General features: G+C 36.9%; 1 protein-coding gene across 1 annotated transcript; it reads right to left on the bottom strand.

Moving 5' to 3' along the window:
- Positions 1-7,634, bottom strand: hyal6 (hyaluronoglucosaminidase 6). The gene is made up of 4 exons (XM_039657967.2): positions 7,446-7,634; positions 6,598-7,362; positions 3,462-3,551; positions 1-2,209 (listed from the first exon to the last, which is right to left on the bottom strand). Exons 1-4 carry the CDS (start codon positions 7,596-7,598, stop codon positions 1,757-1,759), a joined length of 1,461 nt encoding a protein of 486 aa, XP_039513901.2. The 5' UTR covers positions 7,599-7,634; the 3' UTR covers positions 1-1,756.
- Positions 7,635-14,194: the final 6,560 nt, after the last annotated feature.

Below are 14,194 nucleotides of genomic sequence, written 5' to 3'. Positions count from 1 at the left end.
GTCCCTCCCAAAACTTCAGGAATTCCTCCATCTCTAGATCAGGTTCCAGGTCTGTGTTTGCGAGTGTATCCTGGGCTCGGACCAACAGCTGTGAGGTGTGTCTCTGTTATGCATGACTTTGGTAGCCGAAAACCTTTCCTCACATTCCTGCTTCTTACATGCACAGTGATCCAGGTTCAACAAATAACATGAATGCATATAAATATGAAAATCCAACCATGTGTTTTGTGTAAGAAGTACAGTATATATATATATATCTTTCTTTACTGAATGTTTAGCTTGTGTGCAAAGCACAAAAAAAGCACAAAATTCTCTTCCCATTTTTGTGACTCATTTTACCCTTGACCAAATCAACAATGCACCACATATTGTTTGCAAAAATCAGTTTTTATGTAATGTCTTGCCCAAAAAATGGACAAAAGGTTTTTTATCTCCAACAACCGAACCTCAAATCCCTTAACAGATGATGGTTGCTTGTTACAAAAGATGTAATTTAGCTTAAAATAAGCAGGACTTGCGATTTTCCCAGGCTTGGTAATTTATTGACAGTTTTTGGCTGCCAAGCTGAATCACAATCTACGGAGCCTCAGTCTACACTGAGACATGTTGGTCAACCAACTTTGTCTTATTACACCATGCTGTTATGTCTAATTTCTGGGTAAATAGTTGAGAATATTCTCCTCGGTTTGGGTGGAGAAAGAGCATTTGGTGTTCTTTTGAATGAATTATGATGCGTTTGTGCTTATACTGAACACTGAATTAGAAATGAGACTATGAACACTCAGATGACAAGATGAGTATTCATTACTTAAGTTATGATGGATGTATGTTTAAAATATAGAGTAAAACTTTTCACTTCTGTGCCTGTACTATACACTTGTAGAGGGGATTGGGGCTACTTATCACACTATTTTTACTCCAGTGAAAATTCTCAAGGTGGTTTATATTTACATTTATTCATTTATCTGACGCTTTTATCCAGAGCGACTTACAATTGCTATATATGTCAGAGGTCGCACGCCTCTGGAGCAACTAGGGGTTAAGTGTCTTGCTCAGGAACACATTGGTGTCTCGCAGTGGATTCGCCATTATTAGCCATTAGAGTGCACGGATCTCCACACGGGCCCTCCGGGTGGGAATACTCATTTCAACATATACTATGATTTGGGATACACTAGTTCTAATTTCAAAAACAATTAAGGGTGGATAGTAGGCCTATGTGAATTGGGACGCAGCACATGGTTTTGATTCAAGAAGAACCAGTTCAAAAGAGTGACTTGTTTCATCAAACTACTCTCGCTATTTTGTGTTTTCGAATCACTAAAAAGATTTGATTTATAAAAGTCCTTCATTCGTGAATGTCTGATCAGATTGATCCTTTATTTTAAGTACCAGTTTTTGTGTAGTCTTAGCCTACACAAGTCTTAGGAAACACTTCAAGTCGCCATCTGATTGGTTGTATTCTCCAGGATTTCCTGGAGACATGAGTGTCACGTTCTTTAACGGTCCGCCTCATGGAAGATGAAAGCCGTCGTGTTTACAACCGTGACAATGAGTGCTTATCTGGATCAATTAAACGCTGGATTTTCAATAGAATGTGAAGTTCATGGGGCCATTGTTGCAGTAAATTTGCGTGATGTTCTTGAATGAATTGCATGCCTGTCTGTCTGTTATTGTGGTGAAAAACTATCTTCAGCTTCACCTACTCTGAATTTCTTTAGTAGGAAACTGTCTAAAGTACCATCTACACTGTGCTTTACAGTATCAGACACTTAATAATGAGACACAGACCCAAGAACATGATGACAGACAGGCAGGAGAAATGAAGGGACAGGAGCAGCTGTAGTTCTCCCAGGATACTGTCTCTCGGGTGGGGTGGGAGAGTCTGTGCTTTCTGGGGCATCTCACAGTAGATGCCCGTCCAGCCCTGGTAACACTGACAGGTGAACTTTTGCTTCATTTCCAGGATATCGTGGTTGTTGAGGTGGCCGCTGACGTGGAAACGCGGCCCACGAATGCCTCGGTTGAGGCGGATGTTGAAGAAGCGAGGGTTGAGGTGCAGGTAAGCCCCAGAGTCCAGGCTCTTGCGGACACATTTTCCGTTCTTCTTGCACAAGGCTTTGCTGCACAGTTTAGCGGCTGAGGTCACGTTGATCACATAGTGACCCAAAGGACCGTCAATGTATTTCTTGACTGTCATGCAGTTTCTCTGGCCAAGACAAACACATATTAAAGATATTAGAAGTAATATTGGTCAAAATCAGTGATGTTATTTTGAAGTAAAACTATTAAAAATCATTTTCATGAATTAAAATAAAGCTGAGATTAAAGCTGAGATATTAGATGAGAAACTTGTTTTCATGAAAAATATATTTAATTAGTTTTTATATTTTCCATTTTCAGTTTAATAATTAAAAAAAATGAAACTAGTAATTGTTTTAAAATTTTTATTAGTTACAAATTTTTTTAGTGTCTATACAGTTTTTATTCATTTTTGTTTTGGCTTTAGTTTAGTACATCAAGCTATATATATATATATATATATATATATATATATGATTTAAAAGCTTTCTCTCGCATAAATGCTGTTGTTTTGAACTTTCCAATCCATTCATTAAAGAATCCTGAAAAAAAATAGTACACAACTGTTTACAAAATTGATATTAATAAGAAATGTTTCTTGAGCTGCAAATCATCACATTAGAATGATTTCTGAAGGATCATGTGACACTGAAGCCTGGAGTAATGATGCTTAAAATTCAGCTTTGCATCACAGGATTCATTTATATTTTAAAATATATTCTAATAGAAAACAATTCTTTTTGTAAAAATATGAGCCTTGGTATATATGAGAAATTGTAAAAATATGAGCCTTGGTACAGTAGAATCTTCTTTAAAAACATTTAAAAAGCTTACTGATCTAAAACTTTTGAGTGGTATGTATATATGACAAAGTGTTTCCGTTTCTGATCACTGTACATGATCCAACTCGTCAAAAATTTCCCCCAAGTCAGTTAAAATGTTTAAGCTTTAAGACAAATAAACAAAATTACCATTATGCCATACAACGGAAAAACACATTAACGGTTTGTTAACTCTTTCCACTAGCTTCAATGTAATGACGCACCCACAAAATGTTATACTGTATAAATCAGATACAGAGAAGCTATGATGACGGTTAAATTGCTTTATTTTAGGTTTAGACAGAAATCATCTTTGAGGTGTCCCTTTTAAGAGCTAAACTGGGGACAGATTGTTCCCTAAGCTTCAACCATATTAAATATGTTAATGCCATCAGCTCAAGCTGATCCCCATGTGGTTCTAAATGCTGTTGGTTATGAATTCTAATATTAGCTGTTTCACCAAAAAATGCATCCAATCCAGTCAAGATATTTATTGTTGGATTCATTTTGTTGCTTAGAACAAAATGAATTTAAACTTTAGAACGATATAATGCGTACCTGAGATCTTGCATATTCAGATGACCCCCACAGGACCACCCCAGCGGCCCCCAGTGCTGCACTCTCTCCTATGGTGTGGACCAGGTCACTCTGTTCAAGATTTTTATGTTAATGCAATTCAAAGCAGAAAAGCAACAGATGATCATATCAAAGTTTTTTAGTAACAGAGCTGGAGAAGAAATTTGTTACTATTGAATAACAAAATCATCCCTATTACTATTGCTCATATAGGATTTGTAACTCAGACATGAATGATACTGTTAAATAATGTGGCTTACCGAGGAGAGGTGTGTAATCGCACATTTAATTTTTTCCTGGTGGTAAGTAAAACAATACAGTAGACCTGTACATATAATGTATGGTCTGGAGCCTATCACAATGAACATATGGAAGCTATCGCTTGTAACCTAAACTAGTCATAATAAGTACATTACCTTGATGTACGTGTACCTCACTGTCTAGAAAGGCGGGTGGTCCCATCAAACTGAAAACACGCCTGCAGACCTACTGCAGAGTTTGATTTGGAACATTCCTCTCATAATGAGGTGACGGATGAGTGTTTAAGCATATCTCTGGCGTTTAAGATGCCAGGGAGGAGGGTGATTTAGGGAGTGGGTCTGTCACTCAAGTATTTGACGACGAGTGATTAAAACAATGTGTGTTTGACAGGATCCTTTAGACGTCTGGAAAGTGCGTAAATTATTCAGTGCGCAAACACATTTCAGTGCTGTAATATTATAAAAAAATATTTTAAATATATATAAACTAAATAGACTAGTTTAAATGCCTGTTCAGATCAAGAAGTATAATGATAACTATCATAATAATATGTTACATTTATATAGTGGTTTTCTAGGTACTCAAAGCGCTTTATATGGAAAGGGGAATCTCCTCAACCACCACCATTATTAGGGGTGGGGAAAAAAATCGATTCTCGATGCATCGCGATGCGGACGTGGACGATCCTGAATCGATTCACAAATGTCAAAAAATCGATTTCAAATTTTTTTTTTTTTATATGTATTTATAATAACGTAATATTGACGGAACGCAAAAGACGGAACTCTGAAGCGCGGAAGTGCAGTGGCGGGACCGTCTGTGGCGTGCACATAACAGAGATGAGATGGCACGCGAGATCCAAACACTTTCCTTGTTAGGTTAAAAGCTGACGTGTGGAAATATTTTGGCTTCTGAAGTTGAAGGGGGAAAGTAGCTGGACAAGAGCCGCACTAGTTGTACGCTTTGTGGAATAAAACCAACGACGGAAACACGACAAATATGATAAGCCATATGACACCTTTCCAGCCAGAGGAGGAAAAACACTCGGCTGCACCAGTCGTTATATTATTTATTTACTACAAGTATGCTCCTAGTTCAAGCACACATTTATTTTCCTGGTCGTTCTTTGTAATGTTAATAAAATATATTGTGCATTAATTCTTTATGGGTCATTAATTTGCACTTTTAAAGCAAATTATTTATAGTCACACACAAAAGATTCAGATAATCGATTTGTAACATTATAAATGTCTTGTACTTTAACTTTTGATCAACTTAATTTATCCTTGATGAATAAAAGTATAGATTTCTTTTTTCTTTTGCCCAAAAAATTAAATAAAAATTCTTACCGACTCCAAACATTTGAACGGTATTGTTTAATGTTACAAAAGCTTTCTATTTCAGATAAATGCTGTTCTTTTGAATTTCTAGGTGATTCTCTGAATCGGGTGCCCTTCAAGTCCCCCAAACTTGCTTCAAATATTTTCAATTGAAGGAAATCACAAAATACATTTTAATGCTGTCAATTAATAAAACCAGGTGCATTTGCATTATAATGCAACAAAATTGCTTTTGAAAAAATTTTTTAAGTTAATAAATGTAAAGATAATGAGTTGCCTAAGTAGTAGACAACAAGCATGTTTGCATGTCCTCACTAACCATCATTATATTTTCAATGAATATCAAACAAATAAAAAGTGCAATTAATACCAAAATGTTGCTGCTGCTAATATAATCATATGTTGATCTATTGTATTTTCGTTTACTGTTGTGAAATGGAAAATCAATAATCGGTAATCGAGAATCGTTAATAATCGAAAATCGACTGTAATCGAAACGGGACTTCAATAATCGTAATCGAATCGAATCGGGAAATCAGACAGATTAACCACCCCTAACCATTATATTAATATATTTACACCAATAGACAATAATGCTACTGTATGTTTATTATTGGTATTGTCTGCAGTCACCTGCCAGTTTAAATGCTCAAGCTTGAGTTGGATGGATTCTGATTGGCTGGCAGCAAAGTTTTTATCATTCATCAGCTGGAAAGAAAATTGTTCGGAAAATAATTTCAGAATGATATCATTGCTCTGTGATGTTACCGATGTGTTTGTGGTGTGTTCAGTATTCTAGTTTGATACATCGTTATAGTTCTCGTCCTTGGTTTGAATCGGCCTTTAGTCATTTGTAAGTTGATTTACCTAAAAACTAGGCTATAAACATTGTGGCTCCGTTTTCAAAACATTGCTGTTTGTTTGAGAATCCTGACCAGCATAGCAACACTGGTTTAACCAATGGCGTGTGGGGGAGGCGGGGCTATCTGTTTAACCGACCAGTGACAAATAAGGGGAGTGTTTAAAGAATCCTGTTTGAAAATCATCATTATTTTGCTATTCTGTTTGTTGACAGTAGTGGTGTAGATATTGCAAACTTTATTTTTGACTCTTTCCCTGCCAGCATTTTTGCAAAAAAAAGTTCCCAGTCAGCGCCAGCATTTTTTAAAAATTATTTTCACTCAAGTTTCATGGCCCCCTGAATATGTTGTTGTATGAATATTGGAATATACAGTGTATATCAAAAGAAAGAACAGACCCTCTGCTATAAAACAACAACAAAGAATATTTTCTCTTTCAGACGACGTGTAATAGCGCCGCTAAAATGTCCATATATATATATATGTATATAAAATGTATATATACTGTATATATATATATAGTTATAGGCATAGAAATGGCCTTGAATTGATTTTTCCAGCATGAGCATCACATTTCAGCATATCAGAGCACATTTTCTAATTGCTATGCCATGATTTGGACTTAATTATGAACTTTTTACCTAATATTCCACTCACCTCTGATAGGACAACAAATGTGTAGGCGTAGAAAGGTCTGGAGTAGACGAAAACAGGCAGCGTATAGTCATTCCTGGCAATCGAGGCGATCCGCATGGCCTCCTTGACACGGTAGTGCACAAATTTGACCGTGTTGGCCGAAGACTTGAGCTCATAGTCGAGATAGATTGAAGGATAGAGGGCCGTACTCTCCTTCCACAGCCACATCAGGTGGTCATTGCGCACATGCTCTATATTAGGACACTCTCCTGTGTAACGCAACGGATGCTGCTTATAACCATAGTTGTAACAGTCAGGGAAGAGGTAATACCCCCAAAGACCATGCGGCCGTCGACTCTCGGCCAGCAAGAGCGTTGAGTTCATGAATACTTGTCCGGCCCTCTCAAAGAGTTCCTTTGCTTCATTCTCCACCTTACTTTGTGGCCAACCTGGATGCAGTTTCCTTATAAGTTCCTTGGATTTGTTTCGGTAGATGTCCTTCGAGCCCCAATTGCGCACCCACTGCGGACGCCAGTTTTCCCAGTCGATGACACCAAGCCCGTGAAAGTCCTTGAAGGGAATGAGCTTGTCGATGTCAGCTCGAGCTTTGCTGAGGTGTTTGCTCAGGCTTTGGTTCTGAGGAAGGCCTCCATTGATGGGAATCTCAGAGCTGGTGTAGTAAGGGTAGTAACCCAGGTGACTGTGGTAAAAGATAGTTACGTTGGGCCCGCTCAAAGTCTCGTTGTGGTTTGCAACGATGTCGAAGACACTAAGGTCCAAATCCACCTTGAAAAAGAAAACAGACAAGATGTTTTTCCCATTACTTGGACCACACAGAACATTTGCTTGATCATTGACACGTGTTCAACCTTGAATCGAAGACGACAGGATTCGGTGGGTGCGTTCCACACCACCACAAACGGACGATGGTGTAACAAAGGCATTCGGGCCTGCTTCAACTGATCGGCCCAAGCAACCAGCGACCCACACACTGCCACCGCCACAAAGCCAATCAGCGCCATCCCCAAACACCCTCATTGATCAATCAACACACATGCCACAACCTGAAGAGAAATGAGATATGAAAAATCACATATATGTGGAAAAAAATGATTACATCATAAGGGTAATTTGGCAAGGATAATCAAAGACATTGTTGAGTGACAGACAAGCGAGGGTCAGTGAGCAGCGGTGCTCTAGATTCCTCTGCACAATGATTCTCTGTTCTGCATCCAATTAACTCAAGTAATTCATGCATACAGGACTTGATTATGTAACTGTATCTAGCAGCAGTGTTTATTTAAGTATTATTTATGCTGTATATTATCATAGTATTCATTAATATCATTAGAATTGGCTTTTATTTTTAAATGTGTTTTTTTTATATTGCTGTGTCATTTGTTATATATATATATATATATATATATATATATATATATATCTTTTACTTTTTATTTAGCTTTCTTTCTTTTTTCAGTTTTAGTCATTTTACCTGGCTTAAAGTTTGCCAAACGTTGCCTAAAGGGACATGGTGATGGGAAAAATATGAATTGGGAGAAAAAATATGTTTCATACTTTTCTATTCCCTAGAAAAACTTTGCGTTCCGTCACAAAACTTTTTGCGCTCACCCAAGAAACTTTGCGTTCCCTCTTAAACTTTTCAGTTCATCTCCCACATTATGTTTCTGGTATTAATCCCTTTTGGCAGGTGTAACTTAACATGTTCCTTTACAGTCTTTTACATCTCATTCATATTTTTTCCATGCAAAATTATGATATACTGGGATACTTTTAGACTAGACAGTCATTTCAAATGAAAAAAGTTGTCTTTCTTCACATAGACACATATACTAGTAGATATAAAGTGGAAGAAAGAAATTATTTTCTATGGAAAAAAAACTTTTAAATATGTCATTTTGATTATAAAGTTTTTAAGGTATACAATTATTGACTGCAAGGGGACTTTACAGTAAATAATATACTTTGTATTATAATTATTGATGATTACAATTAAATGTTTTTGTAAATTGTACTTTTAATAGTTGTATCACTTAGCAATTTTCATGTACAAATGTTAACAGAGTAGTTTTACCCAACCACAAAATAACTGTTGATTATAGAATTACAGGGCTTCTATAGACTCTTAAATAGACTCTTGAATATTTGTAATCTATTTTACTGGTTTGGGTTGGATAGCATGGTAAGTTACATGTCGTAAAGTGTTTGTAGCAAAATTTACTGGATTTTTGGAATGCTTCATTTTTATCTTGCTTTTCCTCCTCTCTCGATTTGAAAATGACATGTGTATTACATTAAAATACCTTGCTAATCTCGGTCAAATTCCTCTCATGGCTACAAGTGTGATTGTGTATCCAAAGGGGGCCTCGTAAATGAAATCAGCCCTGAACGTGCACCACTCTGCCTGTTTATTTTTTAAATAATTTTCTTGAATTAAGGCTCACACGTTTTGTTCATAGAGAAAGTTAGGACAAAGAAAACAATTATGTCAATTCATCATCTGAAGGGCTTTTCTCCTCAGATATTTTTAATGGATGGCACCTCCTTCTCGTGGGTTTGTGGGAGTCTGTCAGATAAAATAAAAGGGATGATGTAGCTTAACGGGACATGGGGAAGATCTGCATTTCCTCTTCCATTGAGATGGCAGTGAAACTTGTCGATCTAACCCAAGAGCAACAATGTGGTGAAGTCACCAAGTCTTTTCATAAACCACAACCATCTACAGTGCCCAACCACAAAAAAGACCCCCCAAAAAACCCGTCTGAGACATACTGGCACTGGCTTTTTCCTCAGACAGACAGTGCTCGAGGGACATGAGAACCAACTGCTTTTTTATTTCTCCCTTTACAAAATGGACTGATTGAATCCAGATGACTAAGGAGCTACACATCATGTTTTGCACTGATTTTTTTTTTTTATTCACTTAAATCTGGAAATAAAGTTTATAGGGTTCTGAAAAATGTAAAACAATAATATTCAAGATTTATCCTTTATACAAGTTTTTTTATCCGTTATGCTATCCATATTCTAAAACCTATAGAAGACTTTTTTTTAAAAGTCAAATTGCAAATTATATTTCACATCTGTGACTTTATTTCTCACAATTGCAATCTCATACCTCCTAACTGAATTTTTATAAATGTGGCTATTTATCAAAATTTGACTTAACTAAATTGCAATTTTATACTCATAATCTCAAAATTTGACTTAGGCTATCTCGTAATGATTACACTCACCTAAAGGATTATTAGGAACACCTGTTCAATTGGTCATTAATGCAATTATCTAATCAACTAATCACATGGCAGTTGCTTCAATGCATTTAGGGGTGTGGTCCTGGTCAAGACAATCTCCTGAACTCCAAACTGAATGTATGAATGGGAAAGAAATTTGAGCAATTTAGAGCGTGGCATAGTTGTTGGTGGAGTATTTCACAATCTGCTCAGTTACTGGGATTTTAACGCACAACCATTTCTAGGGTTTACAAAGAATGGTGTGAAAAGGAAAAAAACATCCAGTATGTGGCAGTCCTGTGGGTGAAAATGCCTTGTTGATGCTAGAGGTCAGAGGAGAATTCGTAATTGTGACTTTATATCTCGTGTGACTTTATATGTGGCACAAAGTGTATTTTTTTTCTTCTCGCAACAGCCTATTTTTCTTTTTTACTCTGAGGTTGACACAGGTTTTCGAAGTAACCCTCTTCAACATGAACATGGCTTACAAAAACTCTTCTCTCTTATACTCTGATCAAACCAGAACAATAACTTTAAATTGTAACCATAGCATGCAGCTGGAAAAAATACAGTGGTCAGCTGTAATCAAAAGGGCTCGTGTTGCATACCTCCGAAACTTGTGTTCCCAAATTTGAAAAGTAATCTGGAAAAACGGAGACCGAGCACAAAATAAATGTAAAACCAGGCTTGTGCAAAGCCTTTAAGCACAGAAACATCATGTTGCATCTGATAATTGGGAAAAGATTGTCATGTTCATAGAGATTTGCCAAGATTAGTCTCATAAAGTTTGCGACCAAATAGTCTTGACAGTAACAAACCCTGGCATTCCTCTTAACACAAGCTTTTGTGTGAAATTCAATGATGAGAAGCCATAGTGCTCTACAAAACATTTCACATTGGCCTATGATCTTGATATTTACAGTCTGTTTAAACAGAAGTGCATATGTGGTAATGTGCTAATAAATACATTTTGCATATGGTGCATGGCCGATGTGGGATATGTTACATGGGGGTAAGAACGTACGGCTGCTTCGCTTTGCCTCAGCAAGGAAAAAGAAATGAGTCAGTATGAGTCTTTTGCCTGCTGGAGTTCGTATGTGGAAAAAATGTGTTTATAACTGCTGTTGGTCCCGTATACCTTAAGGAAAAGGGCTTGAAGGTCGGGACCAACATTAACACCCACAAGCACCAAAAAGAAAATGGTAAAAAACTGGCGAGTAAAGAGAAGTATAGTTAGCAATAGGTCACATTTTATAAAGAACATCCCTAGCCTGGATTTAATAATAATAAAAAAAAATGCAAAATACAGAGGAAAAACTAGGTACATTTTCTCCACATGGTATTTTTCAAGACTTTTTCTGTAATTTGTGTCTTTGTGTTGTAAATACACTCATCTAAAGGATTATTAGGCACACCTGTTCAATTTCTCATTAATGCAATCATCTAATCAACCATTCACCTGGTCAAAACAATATCCTGAACTCCAAACTGAATGTCGGAATGGGAAAGAAAGGTGATTTAAGCAATTTTGAGAGTGGCATGGTTGTTGGTGCCAGACGGGCCGCTCTGAGTATTTCACAATCTGCTCAGTTACTGGGATTTTCACGCACAACCATTTCTAGGGTTTACTAAGAATGGTGTGAAAAGGGAAAAACATCCAATATGCGGCAGTCCTGTGGGAAAAATGCCTTGTTGATGCAAGAAGTCAGAGGAGAATGGGCTGACTGATTCAAGCTGATAGAAGAGCAACTTTGACTGAAATAACCACTTGTTACAACCGAGGTATGCAGCAAAGCATTTGTGAAGCCACAACATGCACAACCTTGAGGAGGATGGGCTACAATAGCAGAGGACCCCACTGGGTACCACTCATCTCCACTACAAATAGGAAAAAGAGGCAACAATTTGCAAGAGCTCACCAAAATTGGACAGTTGAAGACTGGAAAAAATGTTGCTTGGTCTTATGGGTCTCGATTTCTGTTGAGACATTCAGATGGTAGAGTCAGAATTTGGTGTAAATTTGGTGCCTTGTTACCATTGTGCAGGCTGGTGGTGGTGGTGTAATGGTGTGGGGGATGTTTTCTTGGCACACTTTAGGTCCCTTAGTGCCAATTGGGCATTGTTTAAATGCCACGGCCTACCTGAGCATTGTTTCTGACCATGTCCATCCCTTTATGGCCACCATGTACCCATCCTCTGATGGCTACTTCCAGCAGGATAATGCACCATGCCACAAAGCTTGAATCATTTCAAATTGGTTTCTTGAAATTGATGACAATGAGTTCACTGTACTAAAATGGCCCCCACAGTCACCAGATCTCAACCCAATAGAGCATCTTTGGGATGTGGTGGAATGGGAGCTTCGTGCCCTGGATGTGCATCCCACAAATCTCCATCAACTGCAAGATGCTATCCTATCAATATGGGACAACATTTTTAAAGAATGCTTTCAGCACCTTGTTAAATCAATGCCACGTAGAATTAAGGCAGTTCTGAAGGCGAAAAGGGGGTCAAACACAGTTTTAGTTTGGTGTTCCTAATAATCCTTTAGGTGAGTGTATATATTCCCATGACTCATGTTTGAATGACCTGCAGTGTCCCACAGATATTCACAGCTCTGGTTCGGACATACTACTGTACATGCCAGTGGGTGTTTGTTTATGTGCTGTCGCTGTACAGTCAGATGGTTCCCATGAAACAGGTTGTCCTTACAACAATGCTGCTATTGAAGGCCTCCAGAGTCCAGTCCTAATTAGGAGGAACTTGCTCTTGTCTACACACACACTTTACCACCAGAAAGCGCTCTATTCACTTGCCTTGAACATGTATTTCTGCTCCGTTTCCATGTAACAGTTTTTACATTTAGTCCATAACAAAAAATGTATTTTGTAAAATGTGATCAATTTGTTTATATATATATATATATATACGTAACATGTACATTGTATGTACAGTGTTGGATAAGTTACTCTAAGAAGTATTTATTTACTAGTTATTAATTACACCTTCAGAGTATGTACTAATTACTCTCTCTAAATAAAGTATTGCATTATTTTCTAAATCCCATATCAACCTCGACCGGTTAAACAATACAAGGATGGACACGAAACGGCTTTTAATTTAAGTAAGTTTATATAAAATTGCCTACATTTTTCTTGAACTGAATTATTTAAAGGGAGATCGTATTAAAAACATACATTTTAGCATTAGACGTAAAATTTTGATGTCAAATCCAATTGTTCTTTAGTTTATAAAGTATTATGCAATTGCATCAGAAGTAACTGCTATTACATTACAGGAAATCAATAGTAATTACTCTTACATTACTTTTTTAAGGAAATTACAGTAAGTAATTTCTTAGTTATTACTTGCTTTATATCCAGCATGTGCATATACCCATATGTATATCGATCAAAATTAGAGATTTTTTTTAAATGTAATTTTATGTTCGTTTCCACAGTTTTACCGTCATCTATGACGCTCACTTCAAGTTAAACTTTAAAACACTTACATTTAATACCACTGTTGAATACCAAATCTTTACTTGAGTCCCATTGACTTCCATAGCATGGAAAAAGAAAAGAAAAACTATGGAATTCAATGGGGCCCAACAGAAATTTAGGTTTGGAACAACTTGAGGGTGAGTAAATGATTCCAGAATTTTTCTTTTTGGTCGAACTATCCCTTTGAAAACTTAATTGAAGACATGATAGAGACAGATTCTAGTTTTTGATTGGTATAAATACTTTGCACTAACCTCTCGAGCCTGTTTTTAAAGACAAGAGTTCCTCAGTTCCAGCACCGCTCAGATCGTCCGGTGTAATTATCTCGTCTTTGTACTGAGTATCCAGCTGAGGCGCTATATGTGCTCAGAGATATAACAGTTTATCTGGATTTGCTGTGGTTTGTTGTGTCAGTGAATGGCACCAGCATTGACGCTCTCTTGCTTTGTTAATTGATTTGGCTCCTCCTCATCAAGCTCTCAAATGAAATCAACAGCAATTAGTGATGGCCAATATGCCAAAGCAGTCCGTGTCAATCCAGGACGGATGATTTGTTGCCTTATTACAATAAGATGCCTTTGCTTTTGTTGCTTTGACACTTGAAGGCCTGACAATATAGGTCAGTGTCAATAAAATATGAGGAGGGGTTTTGAAACGTGTCAAGTTGTTAAATGTTGCTTTCATGTAGAAACATTTCAACCAAGTAGCTCTAAAAATATAGTGTAACCATCAAGTAAAAAGTGTAAACATATTATTTTCCTTAAACCTTGAGTACATGTAGGTGGAGACACCATAATCATTTGTTTAAATATAGTTTTTAAGGTAAAAAGCTATTTTAAAATTATTTATTAATTCATAAATGTA

This window comes from Pimephales promelas, chromosome 25 (genome assembly GCF_988280905.1).
Source record: "Pimephales promelas chromosome 25, fPimPro1.hap1.1, whole genome shotgun sequence".
Taxonomy (NCBI): domain Eukaryota; kingdom Metazoa; phylum Chordata; class Actinopteri; order Cypriniformes; family Leuciscidae; genus Pimephales; species Pimephales promelas.
Note: the sequence above shows the minus strand (reverse complement) of the source record. Positions and strands in the feature narration are given on the sequence as shown.